This window comes from Chlorocebus sabaeus, chromosome 2, assembly GCF_047675955.1.
Source record: "Chlorocebus sabaeus isolate Y175 chromosome 2, mChlSab1.0.hap1, whole genome shotgun sequence".
Classification (NCBI taxonomy): domain Eukaryota; kingdom Metazoa; phylum Chordata; class Mammalia; order Primates; family Cercopithecidae; genus Chlorocebus; species Chlorocebus sabaeus.
Window position 1 is genome coordinate 81,194,891 of NC_132905.1, and position 25,098 is coordinate 81,219,988.

At 36.0% G+C, this 25,098-nt stretch overlaps 1 protein-coding gene across 3 annotated transcripts in view; it reads right to left on the bottom strand.

The window, feature by feature from the left end:
* NCAM2 (neural cell adhesion molecule 2) overlaps positions 1 to 25,098 on the bottom strand; it is a 561,362-nt gene that overhangs the window by 123,351 nt on the left and 412,913 nt on the right. For all 3 annotated transcript variants that reach the window (XM_007966565.3, XM_007966576.3, XM_037982819.2), the window contains exons 10-11: positions 11,815 to 12,002; positions 3,433 to 3,529 (exon numbers count right to left, since the gene is read on the bottom strand). In XM_007966565.3, coding sequence (XP_007964756.1) covers positions 3,433 to 3,529; positions 11,815 to 12,002 — 285 coding nt within the window. The remainder of the gene's footprint in view (positions 1 to 3,432; positions 3,530 to 11,814; positions 12,003 to 25,098) is intronic.

Here is a 25,098-nt window from a genome sequence, read left to right on the forward strand (position 1 = left end):
ACAATCACATATTATGTACTAGTAAAGTTTGGGCTTTTAGTGTATCCATCACCAGAATATTGAACATTGCACCCAACAAATAATGTTTCAATCTTCATCTCTCTCCCAGCATCCCACCTTTGGGAGTCTCCAGTGTCTATTTTTCCATGTGTGTACACACTGTTTTGCTCCCACTTACAAGTGAGAACATGCGGTATTTGAATTTCTGTTTTTGAATTTTTTCACTTAGGTGAATGGCCTCCAACAAGCCTCTTTGGGTTGCTGTTTCTGTCTTGGCACGTGGGCACTCTTTTTACCCTGCCTGGATCGCAACACTGGACCCCTGCAACACGCCTTCCACTCCATTCACTCTCCTCAGTCTTTGACACCCCATGCCAGGCTTCTGTGCTTCACCCTACTCCCACACGGATGCCTACCTCGTTCTGATGTAGGGCTGAATTATTAAAAAGGGAAAACGTAAGGAAGTAAGAAGGAAGGGAGGACAAATGGGAGGAAAAAGTAAAAAGATTTTTGAACGCTGAAAAAGTAAATTTTTCCTATATTACCACTGAATGTGTACAAACATTTCACACTAAATTTTGGCTCTTAATTTATTCCCTTTGGAAGTAAGGTATTCTGTTACACTGTAAAATACCATATGCCAAATAATCTTGACCTTTTACAAGGCAAATAAGCCAATGAAATCTTGAACTGTGGTAGCTTCATATATTTGGAAATATTTATATTTTTTATATATATATATCTTACATCTTATTTAAAATCACAGGACAGTTTCAGTGTTTGGATGCTGCAGGACAGATGAAGTTTTCTACCAAATATTAGTATTAAAGAACAGTCCCATAACATAAATCGTATTTATAAATGTTGATGTTTAAATGTATGTTTCCTATCTAAGGCTGAGTGTCTGAATCATTTTGAGATCTTCATTACAATTTCAATTGAATCCAACTTCTTCTAAAACAAATTCTTAGCCTGGAATTGTATAAAGTTTGGAATATTAGCAGAATTGCAGAATAATATTCAAAAAAGTTTTCCCATATTTTCTAACTCAGCTTTAATGCAAAACTTTAATTTTTATTATGGTTGGACAGAAGAAAACTCTCTAATTTAATATAGTCACTAGAAGGATAGGAGTAAAATATATTTTTCAATGAACAATATTGCAGTAAGTATCATGAGCTATGAAGGTGCGTGCACATTAAACATTACCTGTGAATTTCATGGAATTATTTAAACCTAATCAACATAATGTTTTAAATACTAAGTATTAATACACCCTCCTAAAAATTCTGGTCATTTATTAAGTTGTATCTAATCGAAAAACACATCATTTATAAAATGGCAATATACAATACTGGATCAATATTAATAACATTATATATACATATATATACACATATATTGATCCTATATCTAATTGTTTATAAAATTATATACTAATTTAAATAAAAGTTGCATAATTTCCAAAGGCTTGGAATTAATTTGAGTAGTGAATGCTTCTTATTAGTACAGTTGATTCTTCAATTTATTATCAATGTATTTTGGTGAGACTTAGCACACTTCATTTTCTTATAATTTAATTTGCTTGTATAACAGTTTCTTCACATTTCTAAACTCTCATCTTGATTTTTTTTCTCCCTGCCTTCTTCCGTCAATTCTTTCCATGTAATCTCTTTTCTCCCTTCTCTATCAATGCAGTAAAATCTGAATTGGAGAATAGCAGGTTATCTAAGTTAAACAATAATTTGACATTATTAGCTTAAAATTTTCCCTTCGTGGCCTTTATGGTTAATGACATTAATATTTAGAATATATCTATATAGCAGTAAAAATGAACATCTTTCTAAACTTAATATAAAATTAAAGTTATAGATAAAATCTCTACCTGAAAAGGTTTTAAAATTTCTTTACAGAAGCTTTTAAGTCTGTTAAAATACAATATTACAATAATTTTCTGATATTACTTTACTTACTCTTAGAAGACTGTAAATCACATTTTTTCCATTTGAGCTATATAAACTTTTTTTTTTTTTGAGACGGAGTCTTGCACTGTCGCCCAGACTGGTGTGCAGTGGTGCGATCTCGGCTCACTGCAACCTCCGCCTACCGGTTTCAAGCAATTCTCCTCCCTCAGCCTCCTGAGTAGCTGGGACTTACAGGCACCGGCCACCACGTCAGGCTAATTTTTTTTTTTTTTTTTGTATTTTTAGTAGAGACGGGGGTTCACCATATCAGCCAGGATGGTCTAGATCTCCTGACCTCGTGATCCGCCTGCCTCGGCCTCCCAAAGTGCTGAGATTACAGGCGTGAGCCACCGCGCCTGGCCTATGAACTATTCTTTAAAATGTATTTTAGGATTCCTCACCAGTCTTGTAAACATAGTGGCAAATTTTATAAATAAGTAAACAATATCTGGCTTTCTGGTTTTCATGAGTTTTTTATTCTGTATGTTATTATTTCTATATCTTTAAGCTTTAGAGGTAAAACTAGAATATTAACATATATATATATATGTACACACACTAAAAATAAAACATTTTCACCAAATTTATGTAACCTTCAATTTTCTATTTTCCTTCAGAAGTAAGATGGCTATTTGTACTTTCAAGACTAAAAGTTTAATATATATCAATCATAGTTCATTTTTTCTCAGTGTTTTGATTTTTAATTTTTTTTGTCAGAATTCTGTCTTTACTTGAAATATAATTTAATTTCTTAAAACATATGTTCTCTATTTCTTTCACAAATATCTCAATTTTAAAGTTGGAGGGATTCGAATCAGGGTTTAAAGTCAGTCTTGATGAGTAAATACATTCTGTGTGCTCACTGTATAGCAGACACAATGAAGCAATCTCTATTGTTACTTATAAAAATGTAAAAGATATTTTTGCTAACATTTAAAATTACATGACACCCACTTTTTGGAAGTTCATATTTTTCTTACAGACACGCTGAAGTCTAAGGTTTTGGAAAATTTTTATGGATGCAAAATTGTACATATTTACAGGGAACATGTGACAATTTGATATAAGCAGACAATATATAATGATCAAATCTGAGTAACTGGCATGTCTGTTCTTTCACACATTGGTCATTTCTTTGTGTTTGGAACATTCCAAATCTATTCTTCTATTCTGAAATATACAATAACTCATTGTTAACTATTATAGCCCTATTGTACTACTGAACAGTATATCTTATTCTTTGTAATCAACTGTAGTTTTGTGCTGCTCGAGTAACCCCTCTGTATACCCTCCTTCCCAATACACTACCAAGCCTCTGGTAACCACAGTCTACCAGATACCTCCAAGAGATCCATTGTTTTATCTCCCACATATCCCACATATAAATGAGACTACTTTATCAACCGAAATTTTCATTTGTTTTCAGAAATATTGTGTGAGATCTCACAAAGTATTGTGCTATACTTACCAGCCAAAGCAAGAATGTATTCTTGAAATCTTGTTCCTATACGATTAGTGGCTGTGCAATTATAGCGTCCAAAGTCATTGTCAGATGTAGGTGCAATCTGAAATAATTATAATAACAAAAGTTACAATTCTAAAACATCACAGAAGTTTTAAAATAAACCCCAGTATGACTACCACTTTCACATGTTTCATTTTTTTACCCAACAACTCCTTACCATATATTTTTAATTTTCTTTATTAAGTAAGCATTACTAAATAATATAAATCCTTTTATGATGTATCCATGAGCCTAGAATATCACAGGATTAGGCAAATCAGAATTTATCTATTAATTCATTAAGTAAACAAATGGCACCACTTTGATGTATCTATTAAATAGCAAAACCAATAGATCTACATATATGTAAAGCTCAGAGAGTAGTACACACACAGTTTGAAATATGTGTGTGTGTATATATCTATATAGTTTGCAATCAATGTAGGTGTAAACTTGAAAACAGGAAGCTTGTAATAAAAGCATTGTTAACTGTTTTCTACGTTTTGGCCTCAGACCAGTTTGCTTAAAAGTTCAAGAAAGGCTCCAAATATGTGATATTTCTCTCCCTGTTTTGAGTTATTGAACATATAATACTAATGAAGGAGGAAGGATCATTCTTAAAGAAATCTTTCCAGGAACATATTGTGCAAGAAAATGTTTCTCTTTGCAACAATACTTATAGACAAGTACTTTTTCTCGCTATCTAATAACAGTATATTGCCTGCATTTCTGTTCAATTCCTATCATTCTTTTTTCAGTCTAGGTAGAAAATAGCTGACCTCTATCCTTACACATTTGAAATCCATAATTAAGTTAACCTTTAGGGATTCTATTGGTGAACACTGAGACAAACCCTGTAATTCTAATGTACAGAAATTCTGAAGTATCAATTTAGATAAGAGATTTGATGATAGTAATAGATATAATTTTCAATCTCTGTAACTATTATTAAGAGAGAATATGCTTACAAGAGTTGCTGTTAATTTCAACTCTATCCCAAAAGAGGGAAAAATGATTTTGTGGTAATGGGAGGCTATTAACTAAGAGTGCAATTTTGAGGTCCATTGAAGATGATAATTCTGAAAGAGTACAGAAAAGCTGTGTCATTCATTTTCTAGTCAGCTGTCCATCTAGAAACAATCATAGGAATGAGCTTAGCATTTGTAACAGCTCTTACATAATTACTGCTAAGGGATTAAAATATTCCTTTTTCTTATGTGTAGCTTTTAATAAGCAAGGCTAATTTAACTCTAAACTAATTGTTCCAATGAGAAAGGGATTTAACCAAAAATTCTTATTCTACATGCATATGAGAAAGTTATTTGCAAATTCAACAGAGAAGAATGTGTTCACTGAATCAATACAATGCCAAGACAGGATAGCCACCACAAAGAAACGTGACTATTACACAGCTCCTTAAGATTAATAATTTAAGTAGAGCCATTTTCATTGGAACAATTTCTTAAAAGCTCAATTCGTTTTTTTGGTGGTGTTCTTGGGAGTTCAGCTATCAACAGATAAAATTTTATCTTAAATAAGGAATCTATCATGTTGTATGCTTAATAAATAAACAAAACACCCATCATGGCATAGATTAAAACACACACACACACGCGCGCGCGCGCACACACACACCCACCCACACACATGCTGTAGATATAATCTGGCCAAATCATGTACCCTGAAGCTTATTTGATGTATTCTAGGAAAGCAACATAAAACCAAAGTCCAATAGTGGTTTTACACTTAAACCCAGCACAATGAAATGTTACATAATTGTACGAAAATATAAGATGACAAGGGTATATTATAGAACATCAAGTAAAAATATTTAAATGTTTAAAAAGTGCAAAGCATTGCAAATATTAATCAAGAAACATCTACTGATAAACATTTACTGATAAACTCTACTAGAAACATTTACTGATAAAACTATTTCTTCATATTTAAATACAGGCATACCTGTTTTATTGTGTCTGTCTTTATCGTGCTTGAAAGATAGTGTTTGTTTTTTTTCTTTTTACAGATTGAAGGTTTGTGGCGATCCTGTATTCAAGCAATCTATCAGCACCATTTGTTTTTTACGCTTGATGTTCTAGGGTACATGTGCACAACGTGCAGGTTTGTTACATATGTATACATGTGCCATGTTGGTGTGCTGCACCCATTAACTCATCATTTACATTAGGTATATCTCCTAATGCTATCCCTCCCCCCTCCCCCCACCCCACAACATGCCCCGGTGTGTGATGTTCCCCTTCCTGTGTCCAAGTGATCTCATTGTTCAATTCCCACCTATGACTGAGAACATGCGGTATTTGATTTTCTATTCTTGCAATAGTTTGCTGAGAATGATCGTTTCCAGCTGCATCCATGTCCCTACAAAGGACATGAGCTCATCCTTTTTATGGCTGCATAGTATTCCATGGTGTATATGTGTCACATTTTCTTAATCCAGTCATTGTCATTGATGGAAATTGGGGTTGGTTCCAAGTCTTTACCATTGTGAATAGTGCCGCAATAAAAATATGTGTGCATGTGTCTTTATAGCAGCATGATTTATAATCCTTTGAGTATATACCCAGTAATGGGATGGCTGGGTCAAATGGTATTTCTAGTATAGGTCCTTCAGGAATTGCTACACTGTCTTCCACAATGGTTGAACTAGTTTACAGTCCCACCAACAGTGTAAAAGTGTTCCTATTTCTCCACATCCTCTCCAGCGCCTGCTGTTTCTGACTTTTTAATGATCGCCATTCTAGCTGGCAGCACCATTTTTTCGGCAACAGTTACCCATGTCCTGTCTCTCTGACTTTTTGGTAATTCTCTCAATATTTTAAACTTTGCATTATTATTAAATTTGCTATAGTGATCTGTGATCAGTAATCTTCGATGGTGCTAGTGTAACTGTTTTGGGGAACCACAAACTGTGCCCCTAAGACAGTGAACTTAATTGATAAATGTGTGTTCTGACTGTTCCACTGACTGGCCATACCTCCATCTCTCTCCCTCCTCTTTAGCTTCCTTATTCTGTGAGACACAATAATATTAAAATTAGGCCAAATCATAATCCTACAATGGCCTCTAAGTGTTCGGATTAAAGGAAGAGTCACAATCTCCCACATTAAATCAAAAGCTTCAGTGAGGAAGCTTAGTGATTAAGTTTAGTGAGGAAGGCACGGCAAAACCAAGATAGGCTAAAACAGAAGCCTATTGCAACAAACAGCCAAGTGGTAAATGTGAAGAGATAGTTCCTGAAAAAAGTCAAAAGTACTACACTAGTGGACACACAAATGATAAGAAAGCTAAACAGCCTTACTCATGTTATGGAGAAATATTTTATTGGTCTGGGTAGAAGACAAAGCCAACCACAATACTTCCTTAAGCCAAAGCCTAAGCCAGAGCAAAGACCTAATACACCTCAATTCAATGAAGGCTGACAGAGGTGAGGAAGCTGCAGAAGAAGAGTTTGAAGCTGGCAGGGGTTAGTTCATGAGGCTTAAGGGAAGAAGCCATCTTTATAACATTAAAAATACAAGGTGGAGCAGTAAATGCTGATGTAGAAGCTGCAGCACATTATCCAGAAGATCGAGCTAAGATCATTGACAGAAGTGACTATACTAAAAAAGAGAATTTAAAATAGATGAAACAGTTTTCTATTGCAAGAAGATGCCATCTAGACTTTTATAGCTAGAGAGGAGATGTAAAGGGCAGGCTTCAAACTTCAAAGGACCTGTTGAATCTCTTGTTAGGGGCTAACACAGCTAGTGACTTAAGTTCAAGCGATTGTTCATTTATCATTATAACAATCCTAGGGTCTTTAAGAATTATGCTAAATCGACTCTGCCTGTGTTCTACCCATGGGAAAACTAAGCCTGGTTGACAGGACATCTGTTTACAGCATGGTTTATTGACTATTTTTTTTTTTTTTGACTATTTTAAGCCCACTGTTGAGATATAGTGCTGAGGAAAAAAAAAAAAAAAAAAAAAAAAAAAGATTCCCTTCAAACTAGTGGTGCGCATTGAAAATGGACCTAGTCACTCAAGAGCTCTGATGAACATATACAAAGATATTAATGTTGTTTTCCTGCTGGCTAACCCAGCACCCATTCTGAAGCCTGTGGACCAAGGAGTAAGTTCAACTTTCAAGTCTTAGTACTTAAGAAATACAATGTGTGGCCAGTGCGGTGGCTCACGCCTGTAATTCCAGCACTTTGGGAGGCTGAGGTGGGTGGATTATGGGGTCAGGAGATCGAAACCATCCTGGTTAACACGGTGAAACCCCATCTCTACTAAAAATACATAAAATTAGCCGGGCATGATGGCGGCGCCTGTAGTCCCAGCTACTTGGGAGGCTGAGGCAGGAGAATGGCGGGAACCGGGGAGGCGGAGCTTGCAGTGAGCCAAGATCGCGCCACTGCACTGCAGCCTGGGCGACAGAGCGAGACTCTGTCTCAAAAAAAAAAAAAAAAAAAAAAAAAAGATAATAATAATAAAAAACAGAAATACAAGATTTAAGGCTACAGCTGCCATAAAACAGTGATTCCTCTGAGGGATCTGGGAAAAGTAAAAGTCAATTGAAAATCTTCTGAAAAGGACTCACCATGCTGACGCCATTAAGAATTACTTGTGACTCATGGGAGAAACTGAAAATGTCAACATTAATAAGAGTCTGGAAGCAGTTGATTCCAGCCCTCATGGATGACTTTGAGGGGTTCAAGACTTCAGTGAAGGAAGTAACTGCAGATGTGGTGGAAATAGAGAGCTAGGATTAGAAATGGAGCCTGAAGAAGTGAATGAATTGCTGCAATCTGATGATAAAACTCTAACAGATGGGAAATAGCTCTTTATGGAAGAGCAAATAAAGTGGTTTCTGGTGGTAGAATTTACTCCTTCTGAAGATGCTTGAAAAATGTTGAAATGATCACCCAAGATTTAGAATATTACATAAGCTTAGTTGATAAAGCAGTGGCGGGGTTTGAGAGGATTGACTTCATTTTCGAAAGATGTCCTGCTCTAGGTAAATGCTAACAAACAGTATTATATGTTATTAGCCTTATAGCATCACCTGCTACACAGAGATCTTTCATGAAAGGAAGTGTTAATTAACAAAGTGCTTCACTGTTGCCTTATTTTAGTAAATTGCCACAGCAAATTCCACCTTCAGCAATCAACATTCTGACCAGTAAGCAGTCATCAACCTCGCGACAAGACTCTTCACCAATGAAGAAAATTACAGCTTGCTTAAAGCTCAAATTATTCCCAGCAATTTTTAGTAACTAAGTATTTTTCAGTTATGTTACATAGACCTTTTTATACATCATGCTTTTGCACACTTAATAGACTATAGTGCCAACATAACTTTTCTATGCATTGAAAAACCAAAAACCTGTGTGACTGGCTTTATAGTGATATTTACTTTATTGAGGTGCTCTTGGAACTCAACCTGCAATACCTCCAAGGTATATCTGTATCCAGCTAAAAATACTGATATTAATTCATGATATTAGGTTTGGACAGAGTATAGTGAAGTAACAAATATAGTTTTGAATATCTAAATATAAGCTGAGTGTATAATATTAATAAAGAAGCTTGCTAGACTTTTTCTTAAACCTAAAAATATTTATTTCTTCTATGTATTCCATGATAAGAAAGTCATGGACACAACAGTCAGCATCCCTATTTAGGATATGAAAGAAAGATACAGACAATGCAAAGTACAATATTATTCCGACGAGCCTATTAGAAACCCATTCCTTCTTTCAATGCTTGCCCATATATTGAAAAGTTGTGCAATTTCCTCAGGATGTGGTCAGTTAAAAAAACAAAGTTTTGATGATCTTGACCTTTACAGATGCATTTATTGGCAGTAACTTAAATAATGTATTGAATATTTGGTTAATTTTAAAATGCATAATTTTAACAGTTTGAATATATATACTTAAAGAAAAAAACTTAAACTCAATTCCATAAATTTATTACTGACAATTTGTTAAGTGTAAACTTTTTTCTATATTTCATTTTATATTAAGAATTAGCACATATATGACTTTTACAATCATTATTAAACAAAAGTAACTGTCTCAAGCAACTGTATATACTAATAATTAAATATTAGTAATGCTCATTGTTGCTTTCTCTTTGTTATTTTTTGTTATGCTATGTTTTCAAGTTGTGTTAGTCACACATGTATATTTTTCATTCAGAATTTAAATTTAATTTGTGAGAGTATACACATAAACATGTCTGTTTAAAGTCAGTGGTTTAGCCAACAGATCACCTGGCTGTGTGTCAAGTAAACAAAAATTGTGTTTTTGTTTTTTAGTTTTATTTTGGAGTGCAGAGGGATGTCTTCAGGCAGAAGCTTAAATAGCATAAACTATATACTATGTTGTATGTATAAAATGTTCCTTCACATTAAATATAGAGAATTATGAGTTGGCTGAGGAACTAAAAAATGTCAAGATGAAGCAAAGCAGAAATTACACATTAGTCTGTCATTTACTCATGAACTTCAATCCACTTGTTATGGACTGAACTGCCCGCCTCCTCACTCTGCCCATTCATGTACTGAAACCCTAACTTCCAGTGTGAATGAATTTGGAGATAGGATCTTTAAGAAGGTAATTAAGGTTAAATGAGATAATAAGAGTGGGACCTACTCCAACAGGACTGGTATCCTTGTAAAACAAGAGGAAGACACCAGAACTCTGTGTGCACACAGAGGAAAGGGCATGTGAGGACACAGCCAGAAGGTGGCCAAGTACAAGTTCAGGGAAGGGTCCTCTACAGAAAGCAACCCTGCAGGCACCATGATATTGAACCTCCACCCTCCAGAACTGTAAATTTCTGTGATTTTAACCATCCTGTCCATGGTAATTTATTAAGGTATTCAAGGAGACTACACCCTACACAAAACAAGTTAAATCTAATCTGAGCTTTTCACTAAGGTAAAACATATAACATTTAGTTTAAAACTGCCCAGATGTTTTTATGAAATTGACATCCCTGTCAAGTCACAAATAGCTAGTTCTTCTAAAACAATTTCAAAGAAACTTCTTTACATTGAAATTGATTTAGACAAAGTGATTTAATTACTAACCACTCAGCCATGCAAATATTTGCAGACGTGATGTCTAAATCCTCCTATCAAACAATTTTTTTTAAGTCTAAACAGCATCAATGAGGATACTTTAAGTTAATGCAGTATGGATACGGATATTAGATGGTATTCTAAAACGTGCATTTCACTTAGTTTATGTAAACTGAATTAGTGAATAAAATGTAGCAACCTTTCAGCAAATAAGACTGTGTGGAAAAGATTCCCAATTTTCCTAACCACATCATAATTTGGAAAGGGTGATGATCATTTTCATAGATTTTTAATATGTTTTGGAAGTTGATACACACATACATGCACTCCAATTAATAAATAAGAAGCATTTTATTCAAACAGTATTTAAAGGCCAATTACTTTGCAATATAAAAATAATTATACAAAATCTTATTTTTAGTAATAAAACAAAAGATAATGAACAAGTAAATTTCATTTATTTTGGAATTTACACTAGAATTGTAAAAATCTATCCAAAGGATAGCATTTACACCTGCCAGACTGAAAAGAAAAAAAGCTATAACACATAATAGAATCAATGAAAGTATCAACATTGAAGACAAATTTGCAGTACTCAATAACTATTAAATTACCAATTTTTTCTTCCTAGATTTTCCATATATATATATATATATATTTTTTTTTTCTTTCTTCTTCTTCTTTTTTTTTTTTTTTTTGAGACAGAGTCTTGCTCAGTTACTAGGCTGGAGTGGCCAGGCTGGAGTGCAGTGGCACAATCTCAGCTCACTGCAACCTACACCTCCCAGATTCAAGCGATTCTCCTGCCTCAGCCTCCCGAAAAGCTGGGACTACAGGCGCACACCACCACACCCAGCTAATTTTTGTATTTTTAGTAGAGATGGGGTTTCACCATGTTGGTCAGGATCACCTGACCTTGTGATCCACCTGCCTCGGGCCTCCCAAAGTGCTGGGATTACAGGTGTGAGCTATGGCGCCCTGCCATGTAATTGTTTTCATTCCTAAAAGTGCATTCATAAAAATAGTGGTCTTTGCTATATAGCCACACTTCTATATAAGTGAATAGACTTTCATACACTCATGATTAATGAGCCATGATCCAATGGACCTTTAAGTAAATAACTGTAAAATATATACACTATGATTTCTCTCTCTCTCATTGTATACAGGTATATGAAGATATTTAAATATATTCTGAAATAGTAGATAGTTGCTAAAATAATACAATTTTTTGAGTATATATGTGGACTTACCTCTAATATCATCTTCCTTCCTGTACTATATGTCTTTAAATTGGTCGTGTTTTTAGCAGGTAAGACTAATTTCTCTCTTCTCCAGTGAATTGATGCTGGTGGATTTGATTTCACATCACAACTTATATTGATAGGATTTCCTTCCCAAGAGTAATAAATTGTTTGGTTTGATATGAACTTGGGGGCATCTGTAATACAATATAATAAAATAATTATAGGCATTTTCGTTAAGTTAAATAATCATTTAAGCAGTATAAGCATTAGTAATCTTTGCTTGACTATAAAAAGAAGCCACATAATTATAATTTCATGGTTTTTTTTGTTGTTTGTTTGTTTGTTTTATGAGACTGAGTCTCCCTCTGTCACCCAGGCTGGAGTGCAGTGGTGCAATCTCAGCTCACTGCAAGCTCTGCCTCCCGGGTTCATGCCATTCTCCTGCCTCAGCCTCCCGAGTAGCTGGGACTACAGGCCCCTGCCACCGTGCCCGGTTAATTTTTTGTATTTTTAGTAGAGATGGGATTTCATTCTGTTAGCCAGGATGGTCTCGATCTCCTGAACTTGTGATCTGCCCACCTTGGCCTCCCAAAGTGCTGGGATTACAGGTGTGAGCCACTGTGCCTGGCCTAATTTCATGTATTTAATATAGGGCATCAGAACTCACAAAAATATATGTCATTTGAATACTTTTATCACGTAAGTTTAACAGGATTAACATACAAACACTCATAAATTACCAATTATTAAAATGTAAGACAACCAGAGTTAAATCTGCTCTTACTAATCTGACAAAAAAAATCTATTGATTATGTTAATGACTATCTACTTGTGTAGAAACTATTTCTGGAACAAACTACCTTATAAAGTGAGAGTTTAGGATAAAATCTAACAAAATAAATGGTTCTTTCCTCACTTTTCATTTTGTTTAAGTCATAGTCACTTTTTTGTATAAATTATTTTGAAGACTCAGGTATGAAATCTAAGTTGGAATGGCCACAATACAACTAAACAACATTTTTTCCCTAAAGTATCCATATTTCCCATTTTTACTAAACCACAGATGTCATAAATTAAGCAACAACTAAACCAGGCACAGAAACACAAATACTGCATAATCTAATTTATACATGTGGAATCGAAAACAGTCAAATTCATAGAAAAAGACACTAGATTGGTGGTTACCAGAGGCTGTGGTGGTTAAGAGGGATAGAAAGATGTTGGCCAAAGGGTTCAAAGATTCAGTTAGACAACAGAAGTAAGTTTTTGAGATGTATTACACAATAAGATGACAACAGTTAGTGTGTCACGTGTTTCAAAATTGCTAACACAGTACATTTCAAATGTTCTCATCACAAAAAGTCCTGAGTATGTGAGGTGAAGAATTTAATCATTCCACACTGTTGGACATATATGAAAACATCACATTGTACACACTGTTGAACATATATGAAAACATCACATTGTACCCCATAAATATGTACAACTAAATTAAAAAGGTCTGGAGATGGCACACACATACATATACACACACAATAGTGGATAAAAACAAAATAACATTTGTGGCTGGTGCTTATAAGCAAAATTTTGTATTGGAAATAGCATTAAACTTGCCATCAAAATTGAGGGCCAACTCTGCCAAGTAGCAAAGATGTGACCTTGAGTTTCTGCTTATCAGTTTGGCCTTTTTTTCTTTTCTTTAAAGAATTTGGGAGTTGAACTAGATAAATTCTTTCCAAATTCCTTAACCTCTAAGAGTTCTTTAAAATGACTCTGGGACAAAATTTAAAAATAAACATGCATATCACTTTTATGATACATAAGGTAGCACTAGACCATATAAAAAGTGGCATTTGCATTTCTGAAGAATTATGTAAGCTACCTGGGATAATAATTATTTCGTGTTTATAGAAGCCTCTGGTGTAGTTTACTACATACACATGCAGCCATTGATATGCATATGTTTGTACAATAAGGTGCCTGTAATCCCTGGTACTTGGGAGGCTGAGGCACGAGAATCACTGGAACCCAGGAGACGGAGGCTGCAATGAGCCAAGATTGCATCACTGCACTCCAGCCTGGGTGACAAAGTTAGACTCTGTCTCAGAAAAAAAAAAAAAAAAAAAGGTTACTTGGTAAATATTTTAATAACTGAGTATCTTTCAAACAGAGACTACATGAGGGTAAATAATGCAGTGGTCCTTGGTGGTAAATGTATTATCTTAAGACTCCAAAATCTTCTTAATAAGTATATAATTAATAAAAATTGTGCATTACTATATAGACTGTAAGAAAAGGAATACTGCAAACATTCAAACTATACAAACATACAAAATTTGTAATGTGTCTATAGACATTAAAAACAAGCAACTATGCTCTTTTAGCTGTTATCACAATGAAACAATCCCTAATGATAAATTATTTCGATTTAATTAAATGGCAGTTGTACAGACAGAAGTCTGACCTAGAACATTTATTCTTAAATCCCTGCCCTTGAATGAATCTCTGACATTACATTGCCAGCATCACATGAAACAGTGACATATGCCAGGATCTGAATCTGTCACCTTCCTCAATGCTTCATTCAGAATAAGCTTATTTTCAGCCCAATCTTTTCCATACTAGGAGATACCAAAGAAACTTTTAAGCATGTCTTTAGGCTTGGTACCAAGTTATACTTGTTTTGATAAATGCCCCTTCCCTGCCTCCTTTTTGTTTTCTTATTGCTGAGACTTGGAGGTGAACTTGGAGTCAGTACTGATCACTGCATTCCCCTGCAGTATGGGATTTCTTGACTTGATTACTTGCTTAACGCAAGCCTTCTACTTTCTTTTGTAATTCCTCCTCTGGCTCTGAAATCTTTTTTCTGAGCCTAGTTCATTTGTGGTTGGTACCTGTGACCTAAGAAAAGTCTTATTTCTTGATGAGTGCTGGTCTGCATTACTGAATTCTGCCTGTGTCTGAGCAGGGTGAAGCTGATAACAAAGCATAACACAGGCTCTGGGAACTGAAATATACAAGTCTTTGAACTGAATTTCCACTAGGTGATGAATATTAGAACAAGGCAACTCACTATAAAACTCACGATATACAATCCACTTTTTAAATCAAATTGAAAAGGCATTACTGGGAAAATAATTTATAATAAAAAATAAGTTTTTAAAAATCATATTGATAATATGAATAGACACTGTCCTTGTAAAACTGTATTATGATTGTATTGTAGATTATGTCTTACATACTCTTCAAAGCATTCACATATTAGAGTGAAATATCTTCCTCTTTTCCAGTCATAATACTCTGTGGCAAACAATTTTCAAATGCCCTTTTTAGTATTATATTTTAAGAACTACGAATAATAGAAACAGTTATTTTCAGAAGTAATAGTGTTACAGTGAAACAGCAAAAGAACTGTCATAACTAACTCCATTTTTGTTTAAGGAGCCTTTATCCATTCTTACATATAGGTTAGAATAATTTTATAACACTCATAATATGCAAAGACAGCAATCATATAATTTTCAAAACTAATTCTGGGGTTAAAGGAAAAGTATGTAAAAATTAACCATATTTCTCATTAAATTTTTATAGGAGCATTATGACTTGACCAAAGACAAAAAAGTTTCCAACCCCATTGGATCCTCACTGACACTCAGATGTCTACAACTCTGGTCACCTCTTGATCCTAATCCCGTCCTCTTCCCCCTCCCTGCCCTAACAAAAAAGAGGCTGAAATTTGTACTGACTTAATATGGTAGTTTAGGATGCTAGTCCACCATTTTCTTGGTTTGCTGGCTCTCAGAATAAATCTGCTTTTCCTCCCGCCAACGCTCGTCTCTTGTGTTTGGCTTTCAAATGGTGAGCAGCTGAACTTAGATTTGGCCATAATATGGTGTCAATTTTAAAAGCTTTGTCATTGATTTCTCACCACTAAAGCAGAATATATAGAAATACCATTCATGTCTCTCAATATTTGGTATGAGCTCTCTTGTCCAGTTCATAGTCACCACCTGGTCAGTTTTAGAAGCCCCTTGCTGACTTACTCACCTACCAGTTTCTACTTTAAGCAAAGGTAACTATCCTGCCTAAAATCTTTTAAAGATCCTATTCACACTCCTTAAATCCAAACTTTTATGACTCTTTACAAAGCTTCACATCAACTAGTCTATGCCTATTTGTGACCTTGCACACATTTAGATTAACTCTCTTTCTCAAACCTTAATCATCCTGAACTCTTTTGTGCTTTCAGTCCTTTGTTCTAGCTGTCTCAATCTGCCTAATCACATTTTTTCTTCTTTTTAAATTTTTATTTCAGTAAGTTTTGGGGGAATAGGTGGTGTTTGGTTCTAAGGATAAGTTATTTAGTGCTGATTTGTGGGATTTCGGTGTACCCATCACCCGAGCAGTATCTACTGTATCCAATGTCTAGTATTTTATTCCTCACCCTACTCTCACCCTTTTCCCTCAGTCCCCAAAGTCCATTGTATCATTCTTATGCCTTTGCATCCTCATAGTGTAGTTCCCACTTATGAGTATGAACATTCAATGTTTGGTGTTCCATTCCTGAGTTACATCACTTAGAATAATGGTCTCCAAATCCAACCAGGTTGCTACAAATGCCATTATTTTGTTCCTTCATATGGCTGAATAGTATTCACACACACTACATTTTCTTTATCCACTTATTGATTAATGGACATTTGGGCTGGTTGCATACTTTCGCAGTTGCTAATTGTGCTCCTATAAACATGTATGTGCAAGTGTTTATTTCATATAACAATTTCTTTTCTCTGGGTAGATACCCAGTAGTGGGATTGTTGGATAAAATGGCAGATCTACTTTTAGTTCTTTATGGAATCTCCACACAGTTTTCCATAGTAGTTGTGATGGCAGCAACAGTCCATCTGGAGCAGCCACTGTGAAGATGCCAGCTGCAGTTGGGGAGGTCTGGCCGGGGCTGTGCACTCCACAGAGCTGGCAGGGGCCAGGAACAGGAAGAAGCCCTGCCTCCTACTGAGTAGGTGGGGTGGGAGCCCTATACTCCGTTGTGCAGGTGCAGCCACACAGTCACGCTCTGTTCTCAGGAGGTGAGGAAGCTTCCCTTCCCCCACAGGCTGGGAAGTGCATGCTCCCATCCCTGGCCTCTCCTCATTCCTGGTGCCTGCTCTGATTTTGGAGCAAAGTTGTGGCCCAACCCAGGTGCTGTCCCATCCCACCTAGGTGTGTGCACACTCATGGAGGTGCTGACACACCAGCCCCCTGCTACCTCGACCCCCTCCGGACATTGGGCACCCAGGAGAACAGGAGGGAGACTGATGGAGAACTAAGGGTGGCTCAGCAGGGGCCTACAGGCACCCCTTGACATGAAAAGCCTGGGGCCATGGACAGCATGTTGATGGCAGCAGGAGGCAGACAGGCTCCTGGGCAGAAAGCTGAGGGTCTCCTGTGAAACACCACCTTCAATCCAGGGACAGCCTGAAGTCTGGGGGTAGGACTGCAAGTTCCGCGTGGAATCATGGCCCAGAGTGATAACTTATGGTGCTTTTTCCAGGCCTACCCATGGCCAACCATGGATCAATCAGCACACACTTCCTCCCCCTGAACCCATAAAAACCTGACTCAGCCAGAGTTTGACAGATGTCAGGATGACCTGCTGGTGGATAGAGCTACCCACTTAGGGTCTCTTGAGAGCCTTTCTGTAGCTCAGTGAAGCTCCTTTCCTCCTTGCTTGCCCACCACTTGTCTGTATACCTCATTCTTCCTGGACATGAGACAAGAACTCAGGACCTGCAGAATGGCAGGACTGAAAGAGCTATAAGACAAACAGGACTGAAAGTTGCCTCCCACTTGCCACATTGCAGGCAATGAGAAAGACAGAAGAACTGTGGTTCTTCTGGCAGCCCAGACCTTGGGGGTCCCCAAGCCAAGGCTGTGGCATGATGTAACACCATCTTTGGGGCTCTACACTCCCTGGAGTCTCTGAGCTTTCAGGTACTATTGCATTCCCCTGGTCCAGATGATGGTGCCTGCAGTGGAAGCCCCTTGAAATACACCTGGTTCAGCCTTGCATAGAGTGGCGCCTGGAGCTGCCTGCCCCACCACAGCAGCTGGAGTGCCTGGATGGACCCAGTGGCTGGACCCGGCAGTCGCCCACCCACACACCTGTTACCACTCCTGACCTGGTTCGCCCTTGGCAGGTATGGGATCTAGGCCAGTAGCATTAGCTGAGTGCAGCCTGCTTTGCCGAGTGGGCAGAATGAGCCCAGTGTAAGCAAGCAAAACCCGAGCAGAGGTACCACCAGCCACAGAAGTTTCCAGCTGGCAAAGTGACACCCTAAAGATCCCATGACAGTTGTACCAGTTTAGGTCCCCACCAGCAGTCTAAAAGTGTTCCGTTTTCACCATATATGTGCCAACACTATTGCTTTTTTATTTCTTTGATTATGGCTATTCTTTCAGGAAGGAGGTTGTATCACATTGTGGTTTTGATTTGCATTTCCCTGATTGTTCGTAATGTTGAGAATTTTACATATATTTGTTGCCAATTTGTATATCTTCTTTGAGAATTGCCTATTCATGTCCTTAGCCCACATATTGATGGTATTATTTATTTTTCTTGCTGATTTGAGTTCCTTGTAGATTCTTGATTTTAGTCCTTTGTCGGACACACAGTTTGTGAAGATTTTCTTCCACTCGGTGGGTTGACTGTTTACTACCTGATTTTTTTTTTTCTGTGCAGAAGCTTTTTAACTTAATTAAGTCCCATCTATTTATCTTTGTTTTTATTGAATTTGCTTTTAGGTTCTTGGTCATGAAGTCTTTGCCTAAGCCAATGTCTAGAGGAATTTTCCCATGTTATCTTCTAGGATTTTTATGATTTCAGGTCTTAGATTTAAGTCTTTGATCTATCTTGAGTTGATTTTTGCTTAAAGTGGGAATGAGGATGCAGTTTCATTTTTCTACATGTGACTTGAAAATTATTCCAGTACTGTTTGTTGAATAGGGTGTCCTTTCCCCACTTTATGTTTTTGTTTGCTTTGTCAAAGATCAGTTGGCTATAAGTATTTGGCTTTATTTCTGAGTTCTCTATTTTGTTCCATTGGACTGTGTGCCTGTTTAATCCATGCTGTTTTATTGGCTATAGTACAGTTGGGTAATGTGTTGCCTCCAGATTTGTTCTTTCTGTTTAGTATTGCTTTGGCTATGAGGGCTCTTTTATGGTTCCATATGAATTTTAGAATTATTTTTTCTAATTCTGTGAAGAATTATGGTGTTATTTTTATTAGAATTCAGTTGAATTTGTAGAGTGCTTTTGGCAGTATGGTCAAAACCTAACCACTTTTGATATATTTCATTTTAATATACCCATGTATGTTCTATCTCCCTTATTTATAAATTTTTTCTTTTTTTTTTCTTTGAGACAAAGTCTCACTCTGCGGCCCCAGTTATGGACCAGGAGTGCAGTGGCATGATCTCGTCTAACTGCCACCTCTTCTTCCCGGGTTCAAGTGATGCTGCTACATCAGCACTCGGTGGGTTGACCGTTTACTACCTGATTTTTTTTTTCTGTGCAGAAGCTTTTTAACTTAATTAAGTCTCTATTAAGCTTTTTTAGCTTTATTAACTTAATTAAGCTTTTTAACTTAATATAAGCTGGGATTATAGGCATGTACCGCCAGGCTTAGCTAATTTTTTGGTATTCTTAGTAGAGATGGGGTTTCACCATGTTGCCCAGGCTGGTCTCGAACTCCTGACTTCAGGTGATCCACCTGCCTCGGCCTCCCAAAGTGTCGGGATTACAGGCATGAACGACCACACCCGGTCAGCCTAATTTACAAATTCAATGAGGGAAAGAACAATGTTACTTACCTCACAGTTCTTCTACAGCACCTAAATATGAGTAACTCTTCAGTCAATAACAGTAAAATCGATGAATGAAAACCAGGATAAGTATGTATTCTAGATGTCATTACTCCATTTAAAAGGGGATGAGAAATACACCTACATTTGTTTGATATTTCTAAAGACACAGAAACCTGGACTTCAATCCAGGGTTATATCTATTGTAACACATTGTCTTTCTTAGACCTTTATTATTATTTTGTAGAGAAGCTCGCCGCATACGTTAACTAAGGTTTAACTCTACATTTAAAACAACCTGTAACACTCTGACTTTTTTTTTCAGTCATTTAAATTTTCTCATTTGATTTATGCTGAGGGAAACTACCAAGGGAGTAAAAACTAACATATCTTTTGGCAGATTTAAAGGATAATTCAATTAATGATTTCATAGATTCAGTTCTCTGTGTGCTGTCATATGTAGAAAAAGCTATGGCAATTAACTGGATTCAGTCCATGTACCATGGGAATTCTAATGGCTATGTGGAACACTAAATTAGATGTGTGCTTACTGCCAGTTAACCATAACACTGGATACGCAGTGTTTGTTCTAATTTTGAACAGCCAAGTTATGCATAAATCTCAGCATATTTTATGATCCTTGAATCATAAGAGTAATTTTTATTAAGGAATACCTATAGGTGACTTCTTAGCACACACTGGCTTTCTCTCTAATTTGAGCTTCATTCATGATAAAATCTTTATTGGCCATAAGAAAAATTTGATAAGTAAGGTGAATTATTCATATTTCTAATATTATTCCCCCTTTTCTCATCAGAATATCTTTCCTCCCTCAAATCATACATAAAATACTAATAAAAATATTGTAGCTGTACTTCTAATGGCTAATTTGTCTTCTATTTTTTACGTTATGTCATTGAATTTTTCGTGAATAGGTGTATCGTCTTTAAGTATAATTTCACCTATGTATTTAGAAAACAAAGCTTAAATGAACCTCTTTCATAAAAACTTCTGAGTTATCAAAGGAAGAATTATTGGTGATATAGATATATCAGTATTCAAGTTGTTTTATAAATACTAATAATGCCTGTTTATTTCAGAATTTGCATTTCAAAGAAAACCTGCATATATCTAAATAAAATTAAAATCTTGGTTTATTAAGATATGATCTTTAAATTTTATATATCCAATACTTATTAGGTTAATAAAGATCTCTTAGAATAATTAAAATAAGGTGCCAAAACAAAAAATTTTGGTCCGGTAAGAAAAAATTGTACAGGACAACTGTTTTAGCATTGATGATACCCTAGTATTTGCATCATAGAAATTAATCATTTTATGCTATCTGAAAAAAATCACAGAAAAACTACAGGGCTACAGTAACCAAAACAGCATGGTACTGATATAAGAGCAGACATACAAACCAATGGAGCAGAATAGAGAACCCAGAAATAAGAACGCACATCTATAACTATCAATCTTCAACAAACTTGACAAAAATAAGCAATGGGAAAAGGATTCCCTATTCAACAAATAGTGCTGGGATAGCTGGCTACCCATATGCAGAAGACTGAAAGTGGACCCCTTCCTTATACTGTATACAAAAATTAACCCAAGATGGATGAAAGACTTATATGTAAATCCCAAAATATAAAAACCCTGGAAGGCAACCTAGGTAATATCATTCAGGACATAAACATGGCAAAGATTTCATGATGAAGATGCCAAAATCAGTCACAACAATAGCAAAAGTTGACAAATGGGATATAATTAAACTAAAGAGCTTCTGCACAGCAAAATAAACTATCAACAGAATAAACAGACAACCTACAGAATGGAAGAAAATTTTTTCAAACTATGCATCTGACAAAGGTCTAATATCTAGCATCTATAAGAAACTTAAACAAATTTACAAGAAAAAAAAAACCCATTAAAAAGTGGGAAAGAACATGAACAGACACTTCTCAAAAGAGAACATACATGTGGCCAACAATTTGATTAAAAGTTCAACATCACTGATCACTAGGGAAATGCAAATCGAAACCACAATGAGATACCCATCTCACATCAGTGAGAATCACTATTATTAAAAAGTCAACAACGACAGACCCTGGCTAGGTTGTGGAGGAAAAGGAACACTGTTACACTGTTGATGGTAGTGTATATTAGTTCAGCCATTGTGGACGACTGTGTGGGGATTCTTCAAAACCTAAAGACAGAAATAGCATTTGACCCAGCAATCCCATTACTGGGTATATACCCAAAGGAATGTAAATCATTCTAGTATAAAGACACACGCATTTGTATGTTCACTGCAGCACTATCACAATAGTAAAGACATGGACTCAACCTGAATGTCCATCAATGATAGACTGGATAAAGAAAATGTGGTACAAGTTCACCCCGGAATACTATGTGGCCATAAAAAAGAATAATGTCATGTCCTCTGCAGGGACCTAGATGGAGCTGGAGGACATTATCCTTAGCAAACTAACTTAGGAACAGACAACCAATGCATGTTCTCACTTATAAGTTGGAGTTAAATGATGAGAATACATGGACACATACAGGGAAACAACACACACTGAGAACTATCAAAGGGTGGAGGGTATGGGGGGAGAGGATCAGGACAAATAACTAATAGGTAATAGGCTTAATACCTGGATGATGAAATAATCTGTATACACACACAAAAAAACCCCTCTGACTCAGGTTTACCTATGTAACAAACCTGTACTTGTACCCTGAATTTAAAAGTTTTTAAAAAATTAGAATTTTTTTTTTTTTTGGCATTAGACTGAACTCATTAATAATTGCTCTTACAATCTCAGCAAAATTATTAGCGGCCCAAGAAACATCAAAGGTCATTTAAACAAAGATGATAATAAAATAACTTTTACGTAACCAGAAATGTTTCAAATTCTGATGCATGTGACGAATTTTGAGATACCAAGAGTACTAACAATAATTATTTAAAGAGGAGATTTGCTCTGATCAAGACTTCATCTTCATTCCAAGGGCAGGAAATTTTTCATGTCCATAATACTAAAGCAGAGAGAAGACATTTTAGTGCTGGTGAGCTGTAAACTTGAAATGAAGGGATCTATGTGAATAAATACACTAATTTGAATTAGTCATATATGTTTTAATATCACATTTGATTCAGGTTAATTATCTGATCATTATTGTTTTAATGTTGTATTAGATTCAGATTCAATATTATCTCCTCCTTAGGTTCTACTTCAAAATACTGCGATGATGTTACCTTTCAAAGGGGTTTTTCTCTTATTGCTCATTTGTATACTATCTATGACACATATTTTCTTCTAAGCACATTAAGTTATATGTTATTTTATGATGCTTTCTAAGCTATTCTACATAAGTAGATTCTGGTCTCCTAGGCTTACTGAAATATTTGTAAGTATGTTCAATTATTTGCATGTCTGAAAAATACTAACAGTCTATTTCTAATGTTGTACAAGAAAAGTTATTTATTATTATTTCTATTATTACTATTATTACTTGAGATGGGGTCTCGCTGTATTGCTCAGGCTGGTCTTGAACTTCTGTGTTCAAATGATCCTCCTGCCTCAGCCTCCTGAGGAGGTGTGATTACAGGCATGCACTACCACACTTGACTAACTATTATTAAATTGAATAACTAAAATCAAAGGTTTTTAAATGAAGATACAGAAATACCATTTTCTTCTTGAATAATTATAAAACAACTTACAGAAATAGTTTGTTTTTCTTATTAATACGTGATGATTATCCAAGCAAGTTGGAAACCACTTACAGAAAAATATAAATGTGCATATTTTCACAAAGGTGAACACTATTTTAAAACTAAGCACATTACTCTTTTGACCATGCATGTAGCGTAAAAAAACACAATTGTACATTATACCTAGAATGTAATATTTCCCTGTGATTAATGTTTTTCTCTTGCTTTCTAGAATTGCATGCGTTTCTTAAAAATACAGTCAATGAGTTGTTTTATAAATTCTTGAAATATTTTGAATAAAGAAAAATATATAATAAACTCAATTCTTGTCTTTAGTGTAATCCATTCTAATTAATATATGCTGAATATGTTATTTGTTCTTTTTAAAAGGATGTTCACCAATAGTTACATGAATTTATATTAAAGTGATGTCAAATTAGAATACTACTATGAAATTCACTGGATGTATTGCAATGGTCTCCCTACTGGTGTTTCTCCCTTGCTTCTGCCTTCGTACCCCTTTCAGTCCATTCTCAGCTCTGTAGCAAAGGTCATTCTCTTAAAATACGATCTGAGAAGATTGCTTGCACTTCTGATCAAAACTCTCCAGTGGCCTCTCATCCTTTTTAAAGTCCTCCTTAATATTATAAAGCTCTATATTAGTGCTGTTAATATGGACAATGGCAATGGGAGCCACCTATGCAATGTTAAATTTTCTCAGAGCCATACTGAAAAAGAAACAGAATAAAGGTCAAATTAATTGTAATAATATAATGAATATATTTAGAGTGGTATAATTTCAACATGTAGTCAATATAAAAAAATAGTAGCCAGGTGGTGCGGTGGCTCACACCTGTAATCCCAGCACTTTGGGAGGCCAAGGCGGGCGGATCATGAGGTCAAGAGGTTGAGACCATACTGGCCAATATGGTGAAATCCTGTCTCTGATAAAAATACAAAAATTAGCTGGGTGTGGTGGCACGTGACTGTAGTCCCAGCTACTCGGGAGGCTGAGGCAGGAGAATTGCCTGACCCAGGGAGGCGGAGGTTGCAGTGAGCTGAGATTGTGCCACTGCACTATAGCCTGGCAACAGAGCGAGACTCCGCCTCATAATAATAACAATAGCCGCGATATAGAATCAACCTAAGTGTTCACCAATGCATGAATGGATAAAGAAAATGTGAGACATATTCACTATGGAATGCTATTCAGCCATAAAAGAGAATGAAATCTTATCATTTGCAGCAATATAGCCGAAACCGGAGGACACTGAGTGAAGTAAGTCAGGCTTAGCTAAAAGGTACTATTCTCACGTATATGTGGGAGCTGAAAAAAATTGATCTCATGGATGAAGAATAGAATGGTGGTTACCAGAGGCTGGAAAGGATACTGGGCAGGGAAGAATGAAGAGAGATTTGTTAATGGGTACAAAATTACAGTTAGATAGGAGGAATAAGAAGTAGTGTTCGGTAGCACAAGAGGGCAACTATAGTTAACGATAACTTATTGTATATGTCAAAATAGCTATAAGACTTAGAATGTTCCCGATATGGTTTGGCTGTGCCCCTACCCAAATCTCATCTTGAATTGTCGCTCCCATAATTCCCGCGTGTCATGGAAGGGGACTGGTGGGAGGTAACTGAATCATGAGAGTGGGTCTTTCCAGGGCTGTTCTTGTGGATAGTGACTAAGTCTCATAAGATCT